The 25,193-nt window shown below is 31.2% G+C and overlaps 1 protein-coding gene across 2 annotated transcripts; it reads left to right on the forward strand.

The window, feature by feature from the left end:
- The first annotated feature begins 10,647 nt into the window (after positions 1–10,647).
- LOC132743650 (post-GPI attachment to proteins factor 4-like) lies at positions 10,648–19,820 on the forward strand. 2 transcript variants are annotated; one of them, XM_060732203.1, is made up of 3 exons: positions 10,648–11,015; positions 16,277–16,354; positions 17,710–19,820. In XM_060732203.1, exons 2-3 carry the CDS (start codon positions 16,325–16,327, stop codon positions 18,913–18,915), a joined length of 1,236 nt encoding a protein of 411 aa, XP_060588186.1. In that variant the 5' UTR covers positions 10,648–11,015; positions 16,277–16,324; the 3' UTR covers positions 18,916–19,820. The 2 variants fall into 2 exon arrangements, with proteins under 2 accessions (XP_060588186.1, XP_060588187.1); XM_060732204.1 differs by lacking the exon at positions 10,648–11,015 and adding an exon at positions 13,034–13,275.
- The last annotated feature ends 5,373 nt before the right edge of the window (positions 19,821–25,193 follow it).

The following is a 25,193-nucleotide window of genomic DNA, read 5'->3' on the forward strand; positions in this document are numbered from 1 at the left end:
ACCATCGTGCCATCGCGATTTCACCATCGTACCATCGCGTTTTCACCATCGTACCATCGTGTTTTCACCATCGTACCATCGCGTTTTCACCATCGTACCATCGCGTTTTCACCATCGTACCATCGTGCATCGCGGGTACAGAATAAATAAAATGTCACGATTGTCCAAACGTGTCCAAACGGAACACCGTACTACGAAGAGGGCCATGATGGCCCTGAGGTCGCTCACCTGTATAAAGGCACGCGGAGCGGGGCCAGTTTAAACCCCAGGGCTTTTATTTGAACAAACTTGGAAGACACCCATTAGAAGATGTTTCACGATGTTAAGTTTTTACTACACACATATAATGAAAAACAACGATCTACCCCTCTCCTTCTGCCCCCCCTCCCCCAATTTTAACCCAATGGCTTTTTATTTGAACAAACTTGGTAGACACCCATAAGAAGATGTTTCATGCTAAACATCTAAGCTCTAGCTCATTGGGTTTTTTTAAAAGAAGATTTTTTAAGTTTTTACTATACACATATAGTTTAAACCGATGACACCCCTGGGGCGGGGCCAATTTTGACCCCAGGGCTTTTATTTGAACAAACTTTGTAGACAATTACTAGAAGATATTTCATCCTTAATATCTAAACTCTAGCTATTTGGGGTTTTTCAAAGAAGATTTTTAGGTTTTTGCTATACAAATATAAGGAAAATCAATAACACCCGGGGCGGGGCCAATTTTGACTCCAGGGCTTTTATTTGAACAAACTTTGTAGACACTCACTAGAAGATTATTCATGCTAAATATCTAAACTCCAGCTATTTGGGTTTTTTTTCAAGAGAATTTTTAAGTTTTTGCTATATACACATATAAGGAAAATCAATGACCCCCGGGGCGGGGCCAATTTTGACCCCAGGGCTTTTATTTGAACAAACTTGGTAGACACCAATTAGAACATGTTTCATGCTAATTATCTTAGCTTTAGCTCTTTGAGTTCTTTAAAAGAAGATTTTTTAAGTTTTTACTATATGCATATTGGGAAAATCAATGACCCCCTGGGGCGGGACCAATATTGACCCCAGGGCTTTTATTTGGTCAAAACTTGGTAGATACTCATTAGAAGATGTTTCATGCCAAATATCTAAGCTCTAGCTCTTTGGGTTCTTTAAAAGAAGATTTTTTAAGTTTTTACTATATGCATATAGGGAAATGGTTATAATCATGTAATATTAGAACCGGAAGGCGATGGTACGATGGTGAAAACGCGATGGTACGATGGTGAAAGTGCGATGGTACGATGGTGAAAACGCGATGGCACGATGGTGAAAACACGATGGCGAGATGGTGCGATGGTACGATGGTGAAAACGCGATGGTACGATGGTGAAATCACGATGGTACGATGGTGAAAACGCGATGTAGCATCGCGTTTTCACCATCGTACTATCGCGCCATCGCGATTTCACCATCGTACCATCGTGATTTCACCATCGTACCATCGTGTTTTCACCATCGTACCATCGTGCCATCGCGTTTTCACCATCGTACCATCGTGCATCGCGGGTACAGAATAAATAAAATGTCACGATTGTCCAAACGTGTCCAAACGGAACACCGTAATAATTCCTTTTGATTTAATAAATAAGTTCGCATAAACAATAAATAACGCACAGATACAAACGAAATTTCTGTAAATATCCATTTGAATTTACCTATAACGCCTTTTTTATAAAAAGAGTGGGGCAGTCTTTTTAAATTTTAGGCAGATTTATAATTTTATCCTAAACATTTTCCAATATCATCTGTTGGTCAAACACCATTTTGACAGTCAATCTTTTGAGATATAAAGTAAATTCAGCTCAACTTGACTATGAAAATATGAGCATAATGTCACTTTAAGACTTTTAGAATATTTTTTTTTCTTAAACTTGCTTAATAAACATACACTAACTGGCATTAATATTCATATGTTTGAGAGAGTTAAAATATTTCCATCAGCTTGTAAGCCAACAATATAACGTGTCATAATTTGAAGTGTGAAATTTCCTTGATATTCAAGTATCTAAATTGAACAAGCATCATTATAGGCTTTGGTCGGACTTCCGTATGCTTGATTTAATCATGTACCTATTTGTACAGTGTAGCTTGCAAAAATAACGTTAACATTAACATGTTCCCCAAAGGTTAAATTTACAATATTTTACAAAGCTGCCCTACAAAAAGTATATTTGGGTTTTGAAGTTTTAAAAATTTTTATTTGGCCCTTGTATTTTTAAAATTTTTTGTAAAAATGTTGGGTTTGTTAAATTTCTTTTCCCTTTTTTTGAAAAATTAACGAAAAAAACCCAAATAACTGGATTTTTGAAACTTTTGGGTTTTTTTTTTTAAATTTACCTTTTAAAACATATAAGGGTTTAAAAGTTACAGTAATATTTTTATTGAAATGAAAAAGCTATTAAAAATTTATTTTATTTAAACAAACAAAAACTTATATCTTTTTAGTTTCTTACGCGTACTTATGACCGGGGATAAAAAAACCCGGGATCAAAAAAGTTGGGGGTTTCTTATTTATTATCAAACATTTTATGATATAAATTAAAAAGGGCCCTTGAAAAAATTTTCGCTCCCTCTATTTACAGCATTTTATACATAACATACAATTATCAATTCAATAATGTTATCGTGATGAAAAGCACACCTTTTTATTTATCGCCCGAAATGGAGACGTAATAACGTACTTATTGTTTAATTAATATGACGCTGTTTTTATTTGGTTTCGTTTAGCATATTCCAATACATTTGAGCCGCGTCATAACAAAACCAACTTAGTGGGTTTGCGACCAGCATGGATCCAGACCAGGCTGCGCATCCGCGCAGTCTGATCAGGATCCATGCTGTTCGCTATCAGTTTCTCTACTTGTTATATCATAAAACAAGTAGAGAAACTGATAGCGAACAGCATGGATCCTGATCAGACTGCGCGGATGCGCAGGCTGGTCTGAATCCATGCTGGTCGCAAACCCGCTATTTTTGGGTTTTTTTCATGAGAAAAAATATTTTTTTTTAACCCTTTTTTACATTTTTGCTTCTTTTTAAACTTAAAGTTTTTTAAAATTGCTACATATTGTGCCGCAGCAGATGTCTACAAAAGTCGTTTACAATGCTCGTATTAATGTGATTAAAGAAATCCTATAAGATAATCTGTAACAGCTGAGTCCTTGTGAACATATGTGTATTGATTAGTATGGTATCTCGGACATTCTCAGAGTGTACTTAATTTGTTTAAACTAACTATTATCAACTAGATTTTTGTATCAATTATTTCCATTCGTACAATTGTTTCGGTTCTGTCTTTTTTATTGAGTTTGAGTTATTGAGACGTAGAAAATGTAATGGCCATATAGCGACTTTCCAGCTTTACTAATTAAGTAAGACATCAGGTGCCCTCCGTGCATTATTTCAGGCATGAGCTGCCACCATGTAGAGCCACTGACGATCCTAACATGGCTGGTTAGCTTCATCACACGAACGAAGCCAAAATCCCCGGCGGAGTGGCAAGTGGTTTAAAGTCAAAAAACTTAACCACTGGGCTTCAAACACTCCCTCACCCTCCAAATAAATTATAATAATCAAAACAACAGCAACAACAAACAACAAAATACAAACAACAAAATAATGTGATTGAACAAAAAGCACAAAAAACTTCGCCTAAAATGCAACAAGATTCAAAATTACAAAACATCCGTATTTGAGTATTATTATAATTTATTTATCAAAAATATCTGTCATATGCAATATACAATATATGCAACATGTGAAATACTTACAGCTTACTGACAGATTATTCCTCAGCCTTACATGAACTCTTTTGCCATGCTTATCCAGTGCACGTTTCTCCATTGATTTCATATTCCTTTCCGATAAACTGTAAATAGTGTTGTTTTTACTTTGGTTTATTTCAGAGTTTACACATCATCTGCTGTCAGCGTTCAGTGGACCATAATCGATATAGAATATCAGCTTTCAATAGACACCCGACAACCGTGCAAGATACTAAATGTGACGTATTCTTTACCTTCAAGTATCCATTCAGTAGCTTTCTATTAATCCTCGTATAATTTTTGTAACTTATTTAATGCTAAAGTTAGTTAATTCTCATAAGACTTTGTCAGAGCATTGTTTTTAACATTCGTTAATCATAAAAATAATTCGCAGTATGTTAGTTAGTCTTTGTATCAAAATCCACACCTGTAAACATAAAATATAGTGCCAAAGTAAGACTGCTTTATTACATAACCAGCTCAAGCAAAACGTGCAATATTTTCAGATGAATTCAAACGAGAATATTTTAAAAAATAAAAAAAAGATATTGTATTTCATCCGTTTAGCAATGATTTTGTGCATGCACCAGTTGCTTTTAAAGCAGTGTACTACCATATTTCTTTCATAAAAAGTATTTTGAAAGTATTCTTTTTAAAAATTTATATCAATTATATTCATTTGAGAATTCTCTGCCATCACTATAGAATTATATACTGCTGGCGGATGTACTTTAAATTTTCATCTAAATAGCATTTAAAATGATAATAAAGAGTCCCAAGTTGGAAGCTGGACAAGTCCATTTAAGAAATTCAGGTTAAAGTTTCAAACAGTAAAACTTTGCGATACCAATTTTACATTACAGTTCACTTAAATAAAGCCAACTGTTGACAGTGGAAGAATATCATCTGAAGTCAGAATGGACCCAAGATAATCTCTTTTAGAATTGAAATGGCATTTGCCGAAAAGATGATTGTTTTCTTTTCATATCATTGCAATGTATTCTTTTAATAACTTTATCACTGAAGCTCACACAGCTATCAAAGCGTATTTGAATGAACAGTTACAAGTTCATGATGATTTTACGATTTACACATTAAAAGAATCCCTTTAATTTTTTAATATATATACAAAAATATCATATACTTGGTTAATCATGCATATTTTTGTAGACGAAGATTTAATTCATGTTTTTATGAAGAAGTATAATTTAATGTTATATAAAGTGTTTGATATACAACGCGGCCCTTATACGCTATGTTCATCCAAAATGTAACTAATTTTTTTTAGGTATATATTTAGAAAATGACTTTATTTTTGATTGTTTGAATTAATATATTTTGCAAAAGCCTTTGAATGTAAATTACAATTGAATCTAATCAAGTAATCAGAGTTATGCAAGAAATATGCAATGTAACAATATTTTTGTAATTTATTTAAAATAGCAGGCGAAAGACATACCCTTGAAACAGCCGACAAAATACAAAAATATCATGTTGGTACAATGTATTTAATTTACAAAACAATTCATTAGTCCTTACATAAATTCTGCATCATTTGATGCTTATTAGTCTTAAAGCCTGCGTCACATTACACTCCGATTAAATTTACGATGGCGTACCGATGCCTGAACGGGCTGAAATTGCCAACTTTTTAAAGGTCTCCGGCCGGTGACCCTCCGGTGTTAAGTGACCGGTGGGGCACCGTACGGGTAATCGGAGAATTTTAGTGCAGAGTTATTTTCTTCCGGCATCCGGTACATCGCCAGCACAACGTAGTAGACATGGTAAAATACCCTCCGATACCCGGCCGGACACCTTTTGTTATCGGTTACATACCGGTTAGAATTTTTACTTCCTGGGCGCCAAATATTCCTCCAGTTTCCGAGGGGTATCTGAGCGGTCACCGAAGGCGTCTCGCCAGGTTACTGACCGGGACTCGGATGGACGCAGTACGTCGCGCGTATGATCCTAAAATGTCCGTAAGGATAGCGTTGGGTTATTAAACAGACCTTACGGCAGGTAAAGCCTTGACCCGTGTTCAATTATCGGACGACGGTGAAGGTCACTTTCGTTGTACAGATGTTATCAGTACCTTGCGAAAGTGAAAGAGAATATTACTGTTCAACTGCTTTAACCATCATTCTCTCATTAGCCAGCGTGCAGAGCTGAATCGGTTAAATCGCTTATCTTGTAATCTGTACATTGTGGGTTCGATTTCCGGGATGACCAACTGAAATTACTAAGAATCTTTCAGAGAAATCTTTAAAGCAAAGTCCCGTGTATGAAGTGCTTAAACACTTGGATAGGTAAAAAGAAGGAGAAGATTGTTTGTAGTCCTGCTTGGCATTTTGATCTTGTTTTTCATATTTTTCTGAAATTGGGGCATTTTGCTATCTTTATCTTGCGCTGTCCTCCAACATCTAGAACGACTAATACTCTTCTTGAGGACTCGCCTTTATCGGCAACCGATGGCGACTATTTAGAAACTCAATTACACACATGGAGGTTTCTAAAAGTTTTCAAGTTTCATTTACAATCTTTTATGGAAAACTTTGATTTCAGAGTGTAATGTACCTTCCAAAACAGAAAGCAAAGAAGGGGTGGAGCAGAAGGCAATGAAAAATGCAAACAAAAGAGGGGGTATAACGGCCGAAAATGGGATAGCATGCCATACGAATACCGTCCGACAGCCGACCGGATATCGTACGTATACTTAACCGTCACCGTACGATTGTTGCAAACAGGCCAGATAACGGAAGGCAACTGGACATTTATCGTACGTAGTCTGCCGGGTACCATTAGAATATCGACCGGTGTCCAGAAAGAAAACGCCAAGGGTTTTCACCAGGTGGCCGGGCGAGTTCCCTCCGGAAACCGTCCGAATACCTATCTGACCACAGAGGGAGAATGACCGCCCACTTCTTCCCGGACATGATTGAAATGTTTCTCTCCGATCTCAAATAATCAACGGTGTCCCATCGATCCCTCTATATCGACCGGTCCCCGCTTGTAATGTGACGTAGGCAAAGCAGCTATCAAAAGCTTGACGATCAATTCTGTCTTTAGCAAAATGTCACAAGAAAGTAATATTGAGTTGGAAATTGAAATAAAAAATGATGAAAAAGAGTTCTTTGTTAACATTGATTTTCATTTGATTGAGGCAGCTTTGACTTTACTGCAGGATGATGGCTCAGTTAAAAAGAATGAGTATGAACCGGTAGTTTTTCCTATTGTACAAGATGTCTACAATGCTATCAATGGCAGAAATCCACGTTTTGTTACTTCCTACAAAGAAGTTGTTCATAAATATCTACAAGATAGCCTTAATAACACTTAAGAACACTACCGTAAAACTGACCAGGACATTTAATTGTTAAAAGAGTTCTTAATCTCTATGAGTGAAAGCAGGCCAATTCTTGAAATCCCTGCTGAGGAGTTATCTGCAAATATGAGTAACTTATTTATGCCGTTAGGAAAATAGATGGCTAGGGGTACGAGTCAAACTCTATCATATCCAAATTCCAGAGCATTCAAAGATTTCTCAATGTCAACCAATATGGCTTCCCCCTGAACAAAGATCATGATTTTTAAAGGTGTAAGCATGTATTAAATCCAAGACGAAGCATTTAAGATAAAGATAACAACCCAAATGCTGCCTCTCCTATAACATCTGGTGATAAACAGAAATTCTACGCAGCAGACCAACAAGGTGGTTACAATCCTAGAGCATTTCAAAATTCTACGTGATATATTTGCACAACTTTTTTGCCATGAGAACTGGCAGAGAGGTTCATTCTCTTTGTTTGGGAGATATGAAGTTGCTGTGTTATGATGATAGCTTCGAATATCCGGTGTAAGTCAGGAGCACCAAACCAAACACAGGACTGGAGCTGATCCTCGTGACCCAATAGAAAAAATAAAGCCAAGAGCTTATGAAATGTTGAAATTCCTGCTTGGATTTTATAAGCAAATCCCTGATAAGAGTCCTGAAGCAATGTTTGAGCCTATCCCTCCATTCTTCTTGACTATAGCTTCCAACCATCCTGAAAATGGAAAACCATGGTACAATAAATCAGCTATAGGTAAACACAAAATCTACATAATTATGAAGGACATGAAACATGCAGCAAACAAAGTCATATTTGAACATTTTATTAGGAAAAAATGCAATATTTTTTTAACAATGTTAAATCTATACAAATTAGAAAAATCATTCAAAAATATTGTTTGCATTAGTTCAGACAAACTTTCATTCAAATCAATCCAACAAAATCCCTTATTAGTAATTCAGAAGCTAATTTAATTTTATAATAAAAATGTTCCATTTTTATTAAACAGGTTGTATTCATCAAATATAATATTTCTTAATTTCATTTCTTTAATTAATGAATATTCAATAGCATCAAATGCTGCTAATTTCTTTTTCTTTTGTTCAATTATTAGATCTTAAAATTATGTGTTTTACTTTGCTCAAATGCATAAAAATACCATTTTTACAGTGTAAGGAAAGGGGTGGTACAGACATTAAATGATGCCGGTGTTGCACCAACCCACATCATTTAGATTAGTGGTCACAAAAATGTCAACAGTGTCAACAATTATAGCACCTTGAATGAAAGGTAGCAGAAAGACATTTCAAGGACAATGAGTAATTTACCTCAAACTACTGGCACTTAATCCAGGGAAATCTCAGCTTCACACCATGATTACAACACTAGTCGTCAGCACAAAGAGACTCATATCTGTGACCATGTTCAACAACCAGCTCCAAGAAACCCGTATGATTTCTAAGGTGTTTTTTTTTCAGTGGAAACCAGATTAGTGGAAATATCATTGTCCTTTTCCACACAAGTAATATGTCCAACACATCAATTTCAAATGTTCAGGCCATCATGAACTCTCCACCAGTAAGGAAACGCCGAAGGATTTTTTCAATAGACTCTGGCTCAGAATAAATTGTCTTTGAAACAGTAGCATTTATAAGTGATCCTATATTGTTAGTTTAACGTGTATTCCTGGTTTGAAACTTTTTGACTGTTACACATGTTTTGATCAGCTGATGTTACAGATTAACGCCTATGGTACCGTTACGTAAATAAGTTAAATATTTAATACACAGCTTGACAGTCTATATTTTGATGTTCATATGCTGAAATAAACGTTTTTCTCACATTTCATGTATTTCCACCATTCCTCCCTCGGCAAAGCCATAAATTTGTCCAAATTAATACTAGTCTCATTTTCACTTTTAAAAATGGCGTTACTAATGATCGACAAGCGGATGAATATAAAGCCTTTGAAAACAACCATTTTAAAAATTTCAAATTAAGAATAATAGAATAAAAGCAGATGTTAATCTAAAAATTATCTGAAATTCATAAATCTTTATCAAAGGAGAAATATCCCGATTTAAACTACGAACTATTTTGTGGGGGTGGTAAATAAAAAAACCGCTACAGTCGTTGTGACATAAAATTAAAGGGGAAGTCTTGACAATCGTAAGGTTAAATTGAGAGAAAGAATATACTAAACAGAAATTTAGGTTTTTCTTCTAAAAATACGTAATTTATTTTCATCTCGTGGTATGAACATTATCATATATCATTTTCATACCACTAGATGAAAATAAATTACGTATTTATAGAAAAACCTCAGTCTATTTATTCCCCAATAAATTGACTTAATAATGAATTAAATTATGAATACTTGTAACAACTTAAAATTCCTTTGGTAATGTTGTTGGATAAGAAAAGAACGTTTATGGCAACAAATAGCAAAATTACAAAATTAGTTTAATATTAATTTAGTTTGAGTATGCTTTAAATAAAGAGCACATAGTAATGATAACTTGGTGGGGTTTTCCGTCTGTATTATGATATTATGATAAACATATTGTTTACTGAATAAATTATGAAAATTTGGTATTTTTCAGTTTATATAAGAGCAGAATATATATATTTGAAATTATTTGATTTTCTAGATATTGTAATGAATGGTATTAAGATACAATTCTAGTCCTACTGCGACACAAGATGTAGCAGTGGTGGCAGAAGCAACAATTTAAGAAATAATCAGTCAATATGAGATTGTTAAAATAGAGAAATATGGAAACCTTTATTTAAAGTTTCTGAACGTTAAATTGAAGTCTGTTTTTCTCCAGAACAATAGTTGATGGGTATTAATTATTAGAGCTCTCTATACTCAATAAAACATATGTGAGTTTCTTTTTCCAGGGGAGGGATAATGTTGCATAATATATTTCTCCGAACCCTTTTGTATATTGTGTTAATGTAAAAGAATTGATGTATGATGTGAAAATACAGACGAACGTAGACGTCATCAGCCGAGTATCTCATCTGTCACTGGATGCTTCGCCTGTATCGGAATATCCTCTAGATGGTGGAGCAGGTAGTGTTGATCAGGTTCTACCTCGTCTACGATGGCTGCCAGGTTGGTTCATTGCGTCTTAGCCAGAGCCAACTGGACGCTCTAAATATCATTTAACTATAAAACATACGTGATTTTGGTCTGGTTTAAGAATTTATAGTTTTTCAATTTTATTAAAATACTAGTTACTTTATATCTGTTGCCTATTCTGTATTTCTACTTATACCACAAAATTATCATCATTTCTTGCTTGTAAATGTATACACAAAATTGATTGTAGTGAATCATTAGATTAAAACTGCAAATTGAACAAAATTCATCTTATTATACCAAAGTTGTCCGACTGATATGCTAAAACACTAAATCAAGTACTGGTTAGATCTTGAAATTCATCACAACATGCGATTGTCTCTCGCTTTGAAGTACATTACATGCAGACGTCCGTTGACTTGTTCTGTTTGATCAGCTCTCAAGTTTGACATGGTACGCTTATAAAACATCTCTTAACCTTAATACTCTTAGTTATGTAAATAGAAAACAAATGAAACATTTTTGATAAAAGACAAGATTAAACTAGTGTTACGGATAATACTGTTGGACGTTGTATGTCACAGAAATCTATAAATGAATTACGTATTAGTTATCCATTTTAAAACATGTTAACCCCCCAAAAAGAGGACTTGTATAACTAATAAAATAATACATTCGGAATAATATTATATTTGGATATATATTTTTGCGCCATACGGTTACTTCAATAAATAAATCAAACACATGTAAAATAGAACTGGAAATAAAATAATGAAAACAATGTTCAAGGTAATAATTTTTTGTTTATTATTTATTATAGAAAATGTTATTATTTATACAATATTGTTTTGCTAAATGCAAATATTTCATACTGCAGAGAAAAATACAAAACATGCTCTATTATATGCCCGTTACATATTATACACAATTTTACTCACAATTCTTACATTGATACTTTTTATTTCTTGTCGGAAACGTTTTTGTGTTGGCCGTGTAAAGAACCTAATGAATTTTGCAAATATACTGGTAAACAAATTTAATGAAGCAAGTTTTGTATGACATTTTTTTTGTGTGTGTTTGTTGTTTTTTTTTTAGATATATCTTAACATCAACATTTACATAAGATGATACATCAGTAGTGGAAATCAATGTATATATGAAAAAATATGAAAAAATATGTTACTTATAATTATATGTTTTAATTGTACTTTCTAAAGTCGTGAATAGAGAAAGGTCGTTAGTAGACAATATCAGATTAGGTACTTTCGCCTTTACCTTTCGATATATTTACCTTAAATTGGTGTTAACTTACAAAAAAATCATTAAATAAAGAAATAAATTCTTAATCGTCGCCCGAGACGAGTGATCAGAACTATAATATAATATTATAAAGTCTAAATGTTTGTTGCTTTTCTTTCGGATATGTGAGTTCTTTTTTTTTCCATGATTTTCAAACTGAAAATGTTCATTTTTGTAGTAAAAAGAAACATTTGTCCGTCTTGAGAAAGGGTAGACATGTAATAGTTATAGTACATGAAACGAGTTAGTTACGAGGATATAACACTGGCTGGGGCGACATCAAGGGATGTTTCTGCTGAAAAATTGGCGAGGCCGTTAGGCCGAGACAATTTTTTGCAGAAACATCCCGAGATGTCGCCCAGCCAGTGTTATAGCCTCGTAACTAACGAGTTTCATATACTATAACTGTATTTTCGCAATGGCATAATGTTTTGTTTTTTTGTAATAGAAATGAATAAATAAAAAAATCGTAAGCTACATTACAGTTATTTATGATAAGGCAGTTTCTTCAAGTTGTTTTCGCTGCCGCAAAAAAAGATATACAATAGACATTCAATGTTAGAGGCGGATTGTAAACTGTTACCAATATTGATTCAAGATTAAAGGGTTTTTTTTTCAGTGGAAATAATTCATTCAGCAAATGTACCTTTTGATTAAATAAGAGTAAATTTTCATTTCATTAATTATCTTTGTTTATATTTTTCATTGTATAATTATTTATTTTATTTTATTGATTCCATTTTTTTTGCTACTCGGAATGTTCGTTACCACTGCCCATTTTGGAGCCTCTGTGAAAAAAACTACATTGATTTATACAAGGTGCGAAAAAAACTCAACCGCTATATAGCAGTCGAGCTTTTTTCCTATATGAATCAATGAAAAAACTGTACTGCTATATATCAATACAGTTTTCAAATGCTCATTGAAGTGTACTGAGTATAATGGGTAAGTAAGAACAAAGGAAAAGTTCCAAACCATGCGATAAGAGTTTTATAACGTTTAAAGTTTTGATTTTAGACCATATAAGATGTTAATCACCTGAAGAAAGTTGCGCTGAATGTTAATTTATTTGTCACAAAAGTAGCAAAATACAAAGTGGTATTTTGAATTCCATGCTGAAATACTATAACTGTATTAATTGCCAAAAAGCAACAGAAGCAAAAGATGGTTCAGGTTATAAGCCAATGAGTAACTGTTTAACAGCCCCCCCCCCCCCCAACCCCCCCCAAGAAAAAAAAACAAACAAAAAAAAACTTTTAAGAATAAAATAAGCATCTCGTGGACATAACATAACTTAAGTTTTTATATATACTTTACACATCATGTAATTTTGGTTTAAGGTATCACATATATAAAGACTTCAATAATAGTGTTTTATTTTTGTATTATAGTTTGTAATTTTGTACATGTACTATGAAGCCTTTTAATGATGCGTGTTTTTTCCAAATGTATTCAGCACATTTTTTTACATCACGAAACATTGAGTATTTAACGTGATATTTGATACCAAATTGTAGCTTATAAATAATGTTTCTTTAAAACTAATAGTTTACATTCTAAGAACATAGTTACACTTTGCTAGTTACTAGACATGTTCAAGGCGATTCAGTATATGTATATTGAGCGTTGTAAACATCTGTTGCGGCAGTGTGAGTAATAAGACATAAGGACGTCAATAGAATAGAATCTACAGTGTTATAATACATGTATTGGAGTAAGTAAAGATCAGAGTCAGGAATTCAAACAAGAAGTAAGCGTTCATGTTTATGCTTATTAATCATTGTCAATGTTATTGTGTTATGTATACTTAAATGTTCTTTATATTAGAATTTAATACATTATATTTGTCGAATGCCTATATGATAGTATGCGAATCATGCATGCTTTGTTGTTAAATACAAATTTATAACAAAATATCAGTGAGTCAGGTACAAATCGATAGAGCATTATTTTATAAGCAATCTATTGATGGACCGGTTTTAATGTCACATATGCATTAAACATTTACGAATATTACAAAAATAGAAAAATCGCACGAAAAATCGGCACTAATATATAATTATATATATATATATTACAATCATGTTAAAAGTTCTGAAAAAGTACACGTTGGCCATATAACGGGACCATCTTAAGCTTCTTCAATTAGAATATTAGTATAGTTATAGTGATTCAGTGTCAAAATATCAAAATGCAACTTTTTTTGTATTTTAACGAAAGGGGATATAGTACCAATTTATGAATGATTGAATGTTTTTATCAGCTGCATAATACATACAATAATCTGCTCACTAAAGTCCTATTTTTAAATGAAAGATAAATAAAGGTATCATTTTCATCATACATAAACGCAATTTTAAACATGTAATTATATTATATTATTTATTCAGTGTTGTAAATGAATGCAGTTCATGGTATTTTAAACACGTCGCAAGTATCAGTGATTAAAATGAATTTCTGATTTATATGAAAATTGCAAATTATTTCTTCAAATGCAAACGACAATTATCTTCTCAGCTACATGTTAAATAATTATTATTTCATTTTAAGAAATATATAAATATTTAAATTTATTAAAGATATACTATGCTCATTTTTTAGTTAAATATTCTATTGCAGAAATTCATTGAAATCTATAAAATTCTTACTGAATATGTCTTATTCAAATAAATGAACAAACAATGTATTGGAGTCTGCGTTCCTTATTACTCCTTATTATGGGTCAAGTTAAGCTATTCCTTTCTAAAAAAAACTGCCATTTTTAGCTCGACTATTCGATAAGAATAAGTAGAGCTATTGTAGTCACCCGAGCGTCGGCGTCGGCGTCGGCGTTGGTGTCCGCGTCGGCATAACCACTTATGTTAAAGTTTTTGTAATAGTTCAAATATTTTCAAAGTCCATTGACATATGGCTTTGAAACTTTGCACACTTGTTCACCATCATGACCCCAACCTGTAGACAGGAGGAGGTAACTCTATCAAGCATTTTGACAGAATTATGCCCCTTTTTCGACTTAGAATTTATGTTAAAGTTTTTGTAATAGTTCAAATATTTTCAAAGTCCATTGACATATGGCTTTGAAACTTTGCACACTTGTTCACCATCATGATCCCAACCTGTAGACAGGAGGAAGTAACTGTATCAAGAATTTTGACAGAATTATGCCCCTTTTTCGACTTAGAATTTACGTTAAAGTTTTTGTAATAGTTCAAATATTTTCAAAGTCCATTGACATATGGCTTTGAAACTTTGCACACTTGTTCACCATCATGACCCCAACCTGTAAACAGGAGGAGGTAACTGTATCAAGCATTTTGACAGAATTATGCCCCTTTTTCGACTTAGAATTTACGTTAAAGTTTTTGTAATAGTTCAAATATTTTCAAAGTCCATTGACATATGGCTTTGAAACTTTGCACACTTGTTCACCATCATTACCCCAACCTGTAAACAGGAGGAGGTAATTGTATCAAGCATTTTTTTTTAATATCAAGCACTAAGAATAGTCGAGCGTTGCTGTCCTACCGACAGCTCTTGTTTGTTTTTTCGTTTGTTTGTTGTTTTTTTTTTGTTTCTTTTTAATGGCATTATACATGTATATTCATAGTGATTCCACTTATAGTGTGTAGGATTTAAAGCATTACATATCTACTTTTTAAAATCAAAACATGTTTATTTTATATTTATAAAAAGACCGTGTAGCAATTATCAATATTTTCAAATATCTTATTTGAGCATAGTATATCTTTAATAATTTAGTTGTCGTTGTATCAATTTTTTATTTCTCTTAAATATGACATCCATCAGATGTTTAAAAAAGACTACATCACAAAATATTGAAACAGTTATGCATAACTTTTCAAAATTCTAGATTTAATTTACATATTGAAATATATGAAATATGTTATTGAATTTTTTTTTCAGATATATAATTTTAATTCTTCATTTGATACAATATAGAATATGTTGTTGAATTATTTTACAGATATATCGTTTTAAAACTAAATTTTATTTACATATTAAAGTATAGAATATGCTGATCCTTTTTTTCGACGTAACATTTCAATTCTACATTTTAATTACATGTTTAAGTTAAAGAACTTTTAAGACATATATCTTTTTACATGTTTAAATATAAAGTATGCCTTGAAGAACTTTCATACGTTTAATTTTTTTATCTATATTTTATGTTTATGTTGAAATATAGTATAATCTGCTCATGAACATTTTTAAATACCATTTTTATCCTACATTTTATTTACACGTTTTAATAAAATATATATATTGTTGAAGAAATTTTCATGTATTTCATTTGAATTATACACTGTTATACCATGTTAAAATATAGCAAATTCCGTTTAGGAACTTTTCTGATACATTATTTGTACATGTTTGAATATAGTATATTCAATTTTGGAACTTTTCTAATATATCATTTTATTTTATTAACATGTTTAAAAAACAGTATATACCGTTGAGGAACTTCTCTAATATATTATTTTTATTCTACATTTGTTTACATGTGTAAATACAGTATATTCTGTTAAAAAAATCTGATAATAATTCATATCAATTTAATTCTACATTTATTCTTAATGTTTAAATATAAAATTTTCATTTTAGTCCTATATTTTTAACATGTTAAAATATAACCTATTGAAGAACTTTTCTGAATTTTTATTCTACATATTATTTACATAATATATAGAATATGCTGTTGAAGGAGATTCAATATATCATTTATATTTTAGCTGACAAGTGAAAATTACCAAACAGCCATGTCTCCAAACTTGTTGTAAATGTGTCCATCGAATTATTTTTCCAAAATGGTAAGACGTTTATAAAATTATTTCATAATCTCAAATTATCACCAATATTTAAAAAATCGCTAAAAATCGTGAACATTGCAGTTTTCACACACATGGCTGAACTTATAAAAATGCCAGAGAGATTTTACAATTCGCAGTATTATTATTTACATTGCGTGTATACAGGAATTAGAGCACACAAGAAATAGTACTTGAAATTAGGAATTGATAGATATAGATATGAAATTAATCAACTTCAGAAGTCCTGAACCGTATTATTATGCATATCTGCTTTGTAAATATTAAAAATATATGGAATCAACTGGTGGAGCGTTGGATAAGGTTAAGAATAATGTTATTCTCAGCCCCATCGACAATTAATATTTTACCTGCTGGGACAGAACTTGATCAGCCTTTTTCAACAAGTATAGAGCAGCAGGGCAACCCTGCACAACCATAAAGCGTGACAATGGTCTATACTGTTTGTATTTTAATACCGAAATGCCTACTACCCCTTAAACATGACATTGAACTGCAGGATGAAGGTTAGGCAAAAATAGCCCGTGTGTTTAAGAGTGTGCGTGTGAATACTTGAACGACAAACAGTTTTAAACAACTATAAAATGATATTCTTATCTGAATATATCAACATTGAATGTATAAAACAGTTATAAACTTGCAATATAAAGGGCGTAATTTATAATAAGGGATTATGCTTCTACTCAGATGAACTCACGTGACATTGCAAATTTGAACGGTCTTTGTAAAATCTTTATACTAATATCCAGCTAAATAACAGGAAAAGGCGATATGCTTCAGCATGGCAATCGTTATTATTTAATAATCATTATTTAATATTCGTCATTTGAATCAACATTGATTAGATATATCAAGGACGAAACAATATATTTAAAAAAAATTAGATTTTTTTTCTTTAAATAATTTTAGGTGGGTTCAGTTATTGTACTCACACTGCAAAATGTATCTGATATTTTATTGAATGCATCTCATTTCTTAATATAACTTAGTATACTAACTGAAAGAAAACATTTATGAGTAAATTTAGTTATTTTTGCACCTTTTACGTTTACCATGCAGGTATGCTCAAATATGTAATGGGCTTGCTGGAGAGTGTCTGCCTCTTTACCCAGGCATCATGGGTTCGATTCCTTAAAGTCAGGATCACGTTTCTTCATGATAGATCCATTTAGCGGACTCGACAATGATTAAAAATAAATTTCTTGACAATTGTGCTGAAATAAATAATGTATATATAATGTAAACGTATATTCAATGTAATGTGTTTTTTCATCAAGCTCGTGTCATTTCTATATGATCATGTTTTGTTGAGTGGTACCTTTTTTCCTCTGTTTCAGGATTTCAAATTTAGGAGAACATCAGTCCGTATTTTGGTTCTGTGCGTTATTTATACCACAGGGATCCTGCATTTAATTCGTTATTTCAAAGGATGGTCGAGAATTCAGAAATCTCGACATGATGACATTTCTAAAGCTGATAATCAAAATCGAGTGGCTGAAGCAAAGTCAGTGTTATCCGATATAAACACTCTATACAAAAAGGAAAACCGTACTGGAATGAATAAGTTTTCAGAAAACAACGAGTCAGCATGTTTACTTTCTATTAGTATAATAACTTTATCACGAGAGAACAATCTTACAGAGTCCGAACAACCTCATTACCTCTTGCAAACAGTTGCAGCTTTAATCAAACTTATCAATAGATTAGATCAAAACTATTTCGAGATATATCTAAGTATTTGCAATGTGGACCTTAACCCGAAAACATATGTTGATATGAATTATATTCCAGAATGGATTACAATTTTTCAACGGGATAAAGAAAAGCGAGAAAGTTTTAAAAACCGGTACGAGAAAGAGCGTGAAGATTACGTGTTTTGTATGAAAAAGGTTTTGGAACATAATCCGTCATTTTTATTAATCCTAGAAGATGATGCATTGCCTCATCAAGACTTGTTTAACGTAATGAAAAAAGAACTGTTTGAAAATGATCAATGCGAACTGAAGAAAGACAAATTTAAAGACCTGTTTTACGTTAAACTTCATACAAATTCATGGGACTTGAATTTTGTTAGATTATGGCGCTGGACAAAATTCTTATTCTTTACAGGTTTTGATCTAGGAAAAGTGTTTGAACTTATGATAATATCATTGTTCCTGGACGTGTTAATTATAGTATTGTTAAAGAAATATTCAAAACTGCGACTATTATATCATATGTTTTTTATACTTTTCATTTATGTTGCATGGATTCTCAATATTATAGGACGTCAAAATATAAGTATTGTACGGAGATATATTTTAGGAATAACTCATGAAATGTCTGATGCTACTGGTGGAAGCTTAGTAGCTACGTTCTATCCACGTGCTAGTGCTGAGGCGACTGTTCAATATCTTAATTCAGTTGAATGTGACAAAAGTTATCCAAAAGATGTAGCTTTGAATAGGTTGGCCAGAAAACATTGGCAACAATTACTTTTAATTGAACCACCCTTATTTACTCATATAGGATACCATTCGACTAAAAATCATGCAACATACTAATTGCAAGTGTGTTTTCACGTTTCAGTATTAAAGAAGCGAAAAGTCAACACGAGAATATTTGATTGATATTGGAAAAGAACAATATAAGACAAACAAAGTTTCCAATGTGAATGGTTTTTATATGCACTATGCAGTAATTTCTATGCAGTAAATCAATACTATTTTATTCTATTTAGAAACAATCTGCAGTACAGTTCAGTTAAGATAAAATAAACATTTTAAAATTGCATAAATTAGTATTTTTCTTACTATAACAAAAATGATTATGATACAAATAACAAAGAAATATTACACAAAAGAAAATTCATAATGGCATATTTCACAAAAGCAATAATAAGTGATGATGTATTTATCTTATAATACACGTATTTGTCAATGTTCATATAAATGATTCTGTACTGTGTCAACCAAGTCAAGTCAAGTCAAATAGTTTATTGGCATAAACATTTTACACGTTCATCGCCAAGTTATATGAATGGCGGTTTATAATTTAACATAAAACATTGCATATACAATTACAAATTTTGTAATAAATACATGTACAAAACATACATAATATTTAAGTACAGAAAAGTATGGTGATGGATTTAACATAGCTATATAATTACAGGCAAATAACAGTGAAACACAAAGAACAACATTGATTTTCAAATTAATATTGTTTGTAAATAAAGAAAAAAAATATTAACAGAAAACTAGACAGTATTTCTTTTTTCAAATGATAAGTGAATATATTTAGCTAATTTTATAATAACGTTTTTAGAAGAAGCAGTCATTATACTTTTAAATTTGTTTATATTTGGCCAAGTATAATAGTATCTTGGTAAATAAAGTGCTCTTAAATCAGAATAATATGGACATATCAATAACAGATGATACTCATTTTCAACCACTTTCATATTACATTTCACACATAATCTATTGTTTCTATCTATATTTCTGAAGCGACCTTCCTCTATAGCTAATCTATGAGCCGAACATCTAAATCTTGAAAGGGATTTTCTATGTTTATCATTTGTTATAATACTAAGATATTTTTCATAACCAAAATCAGTTTTAATTTCTTTATAAACTTCTAATTTTCTAGATACACGCAGTTCAGCATACCAATTTTGCATATTTTAATCTTTAATACGTTGTATAATACTATTTAATTGAGAATTATTTAATACTAAGTTTGGATCCCACAAATATTGTAAACCAAGCGAATTTAACAAACGTTTTACATTTAATGTCCAGGCATTGACTAAATTATCATTCTGGTCTTTTAAATACATAATTTTATACATAAGTGTACCTGGGGTTTTCCTAATTCTAGACCAAAATTTTATTATTCTGATATTACGAATGACTGATAATGGAAATTTACCCAATTCTCCATAAACGGCAATATTTGTTGTTTGTTGACGAACTCCTAAAATCTGTTTAAGGAACTTAAGATAAACGCGCTCTATGTCTGGGCTATTATGAAAACCCCAGATTTCACATCCATATGTCAATATTGGTAAAACCATTGATTCAAAAAGTTTAATTTTTTCCGTAACATCAAGATTAACTACATCAAAAAGAGAATTCAGTGAATACAATGCCTTTGTCGCTTGATGGGACAATACTTTTTGAGTTTGATAGTAGCTTCCATTTGCTGATAATGTGACACCTAAATATGTAAATTTTTGTACAACCTTAATTTTTTCATTATTATAAAAGAACTCAACATTATCATTCCTGTTACCGGTTTTAAAAACCATTGTGGCAGTCTTATCAACATTAACAGTAAGTCCCCATTCAGTACAGTATTGGTTTAATTTGTTAAGAAGTAATTGTAAACCTTCCTGTGTATAAGAAAATAAAACAGTATCATCGGCAAATAATAACAAAAATATCTGCAATTCATCTAGAGTAAAAACATCAATTGCTTCATTCTCCATAAAATCATTCATATCATTGACGAAAAATATAAATAGAAGAGGAGAAAGGGGTTCTCCCTGTTTAACACCCATATAGCTATCAAAATAATCAGTTAGTGACCCAGAAGCTCGAACACATAATTTAACACTATTATACATACTTTGTAATATTTTGATAATCTTACAAGAAATTCCATAAGTTATCATTTTATACCAAATACCATTTCTGTAGACAAGGTCAAATGCCTTTTGAAAATCAACAAATGCTGAATAAACCTTTCTTTTTTCATGTTTAATTATTTTATTAATGATGGATGTCAATACAAAGACACAATCTACAGTTGATTTACCGGTTCTAAATCCAAATTGATTATCAGTAAATATATTATTGCAGTCAGCCCACTTACGTATACGTGAGTCAAGTAAAATTGAAAAAAGCTTAGAAAAAATACTTGTCAGAGTTATTGCCCGATAATTGTTTACATCATTCAATTTACCTTTTTTGGGAACAGGAATAATAATACCTTTAGTCCAGGTCTCCGGATATTCACCGGAAGAGAAAATAAAATTGAAAAGCTTACATAAAGAAGGTGCAAGAATATATTTACATTCTATAAACATTTCAAATTATCTTCCTCTCCACTTTTACCTACTTTAAGTGCTGATATTGCTTTTATAATTTCATTTACAGTAAAATCTTTATCAAGTTCTTCAATATTAATATCATTATTATTTCGAGATATATCTTCTTCTACATGATCACTCATATATACATTTTCATTAGCATATAAAGATTTAAAATGGTTATAAAAATCTTCTTTTGAAATACACGTCTCTTTATTATTCTTTCTAAATTTTTTTTATTTCAGACCAAAATTTTTGAGGTTGCCCTGTAGCTAATCTATGCAATTTTTTTCTCTGTTCAATATTAAATTTAGCTTTTGCCCGCCGTTTTGCTAATCTAAATAATCTCCGCTTTGTAATAATAAGTTCACGATTACAGGCTGAGCGGTTAATATTATACAAAGTATTTGCACGCTTCAGTTCACGGCGAGCATCCTCACATTCTTTAGTATACCAAGGACTCTTATATTTTCTTTCCTTTTTACATTTAACATTATTTTTAGTCTTTATTTTTCTACCAAAAATGTCAGAACCTTTACAATATAATATGCTTGATATTTGCTCTATACCTTGATTTAAACAAATATTTTGTGAAATTATACTATCTACAATCTACAATGGTATCAATATTCAATAACTCCCCTTGTATTGCCTCAGTGTACAAATGAGACATATTATTATTCCATAACAGTTTATCTGTATTTACATGGTTATTTATAGTAACAGGTATGTTATACTTTAATGAAAACTCAATACTTATCGGTGCATGTGGTGACAACGAATTCATATCATGTACCGTAAAATTGTTAACATATCGAAAGAGGTCACATGATAACAAGACATAATCTATCACACTATTACCGTTATTGGACATAAATGTGTATTGACCAACACCCGCATCTTGACCGAATCTACCATTTATAATTTTTAGGTCAGTACTGATACAAATGTCAATTAATCGGGTACCAGACGAATTTACTATAGTGTCCATACTCTTTCTTATGGGTATATCAATATTTTCAAGTTGTGAATCTTTATCAATAACAGGAATGTACTTATCAAAATAATTGATTGATTCTATAACATCAGATTTATTGCCACATCTGGCATCTAAATCTCCTATAACGGACACTTTTCCATATTGTGAGTGTTTCCGAAAATCTGCTTCCAGTGCCTCAAAAAACCCAACATCATGCATATTAAAATAAACAGAATTTTGTGGCGGGATATAGATGAAACATATATAAATATCATATACAGTGTTAAAAAATAGTTTACATAATTTAATCCAAATTGAACCATTTTTATCAGTGCTGATAACAGTAATTCCTGGCAAAATATTTCTTTTAATGTATAGACAAACTCCCCCATGACCTATTTATCATAGACTGAGGTCGTGGTACTGAAAAACACTCATATCCATTAAGTTTAAAGTCATCATTTGTACGTTGCCATGTCTCACAAATAAATATGATATTGAATTCATTTATAAAGTTTAAAAAATCTTCGTCACTGAAACATTTGTTTAAACCTTCGATATTCCATGATACAATTTTGAGATCATACTTTTCTGGTATTTCCTATTTTGCTGATGGTGATGGGGATCCAGTAATATGTAGTTTATTGTTAATATAAAGTTTATCTCTCACTAACGTAGCTTTTTTTCCTTCTTTACTACTATACTAGTTTGTTTGAATCCGTTATTTGTTTGTTATTATGTCTATTTTTATATTTGTGCCATTTACAGAATTAATTGTTTGATAAAGATAAAGAATGATAAAACATTCTGTGCTTTTGATATTTATTTAGGCAGGTTGTTTAGTTTATAATTTATTTCAAATTTATATGTTTTATAAAAAACCGACATTAGTTCATATATTATTACATATATTATATATTTTATCCCAATGTTATGATAAACAATTTCTTATAAGAGTTGACATTCTGAATTACCTTACCAAGTTAACTAAATGAGAAAAACAAATGGCATCAATCTATTATTTGATTACGGTTTCAATTATGAAATATATACTGAGATAAGTCATGTAAATAGAAATCCGTGTAATAGCAAATACTTGCATTATTTGCCAACACGCAAGAAATTATTTGATATACTGAACATTCATACAATTCGTTTCATCAATAATTATCAGTAAACAAAACACTTTTTCAGTTTGATCTCCAAACATTGTGTATATTATAATATATATTTGTTATAAGCATTTTATTAATATGCCTCATGGAAAAATAAACTGTTTGTATTCGCAGTGCATTATTTAAAAACTGCAATTAACAACAGTCATACTTTTAACTCCATGTTGGAGTGGCATTGTACTTTTATACTGTAAACTATTAACATTGTGTTTATAATGTTTGTACAATTATGAGATGTAAATAAATAAAGATAACTTAATTTACTTTACTATAACAGGCAACGTTTGTGTATTTCTTTATAAACGTTGACGCATGCACGAAATCATTGCTAACGGTTAAAACCCTACTTATAAAAATAGCATAATATTTTGTTCAGGAACATTTTATTCATTATTAGTGCAGTATTCATGTGTATTAAGTAAATGAGGCACTCTATGATACAAGTTCTTTTTTAAATATCGAACATAATGTACTAGAAACAACAAATTTTACCATTTATAAATTTTGTAAAAAAATTTCATTAGATTCAGCTTTCTACCCTTAACAACAGATGAAGACCAAACTTAGAACGAAATATATTCAAATTTTTATAAGCTGATGTAATAAATAACTACATTACAAGCGACCAGTGTAGGTCAAGATCAGCCAGCAAATCCGATGCAAACAGAAATGTGTTTGTTTTACAGTCTATTTTAAGCCTTTATTATAAAATTAACCATGAAAAATAAAATATTTCACCTTTTTTCTAATCGTGTGTTTTTGATGTATTGCTATGCTTAAATCAAATAAACATTTTCACATCTTTGGGATACAAGTGAGAGAGACATATTTTCTGAATATCAAAGGTGATAAAAACTCTTTTAATTTATGGTTAGGCAAATTAAAACACTGTCAGTATCAAAGTGTTATATTTGCTTGACTTAAATTTATGGTTAAAAACATAAAAAATATCTCCATGACAAATAAGCTGTTGATTTTACTGCTTTTACGACCTCCGTCCATTCTCATATCAAATTGTAAATATTTACATTAACATATTTTTCTTGCAATACATCAGGGTGATTTAACTAAGAACTACAGCTATCAGTAGCACATCACACTCGACCATCTTCAGTGCTTGAAAGTAAAAAAGGCCTGGATCATATAGAAATTAACAAAGAAGAAGATTTTATTTAATAAAAATAACAGTTATGTGTCTTGGATAAAGTGACTCGGATAACACAGGGTTATTTTTCATTCGAAACCCATACAAAAGTTATGGGTCTTCGAAAATGTCCATCAATTATAATGTCAAAGACATAACATAACCATCAGTAGTTTTAAGGACAGATCTAGCATATAAAACTTCGATTAGATTTTGATTAAATTCTCAAAAGGACCATGCGAGAGTTATGGGCATGGGATAGTTATCTTTAATAATGATTTCAAAGGCATGTTTTAAGTTCTAAGTGAATAACTTCAGAAAGTTTGGATATTAAAATTTAATAAACAAATATATTTCAAATAAATACATTCAGTAGTTTTGAAAATCGGTGTTGCATACAAATTAAAAAGAAATTAATTAGAAGTTTTTAATTCCTTTAAGAACCATAA

Source organism: Ruditapes philippinarum, unplaced genomic scaffold, assembly GCF_026571515.1.
Source record: "Ruditapes philippinarum isolate M1 unplaced genomic scaffold, ASM2657151v2 ctg727_1_1_1_1, whole genome shotgun sequence".
Lineage (NCBI taxonomy): Eukaryota > Metazoa > Mollusca > Bivalvia > Venerida > Veneridae > Ruditapes > Ruditapes philippinarum.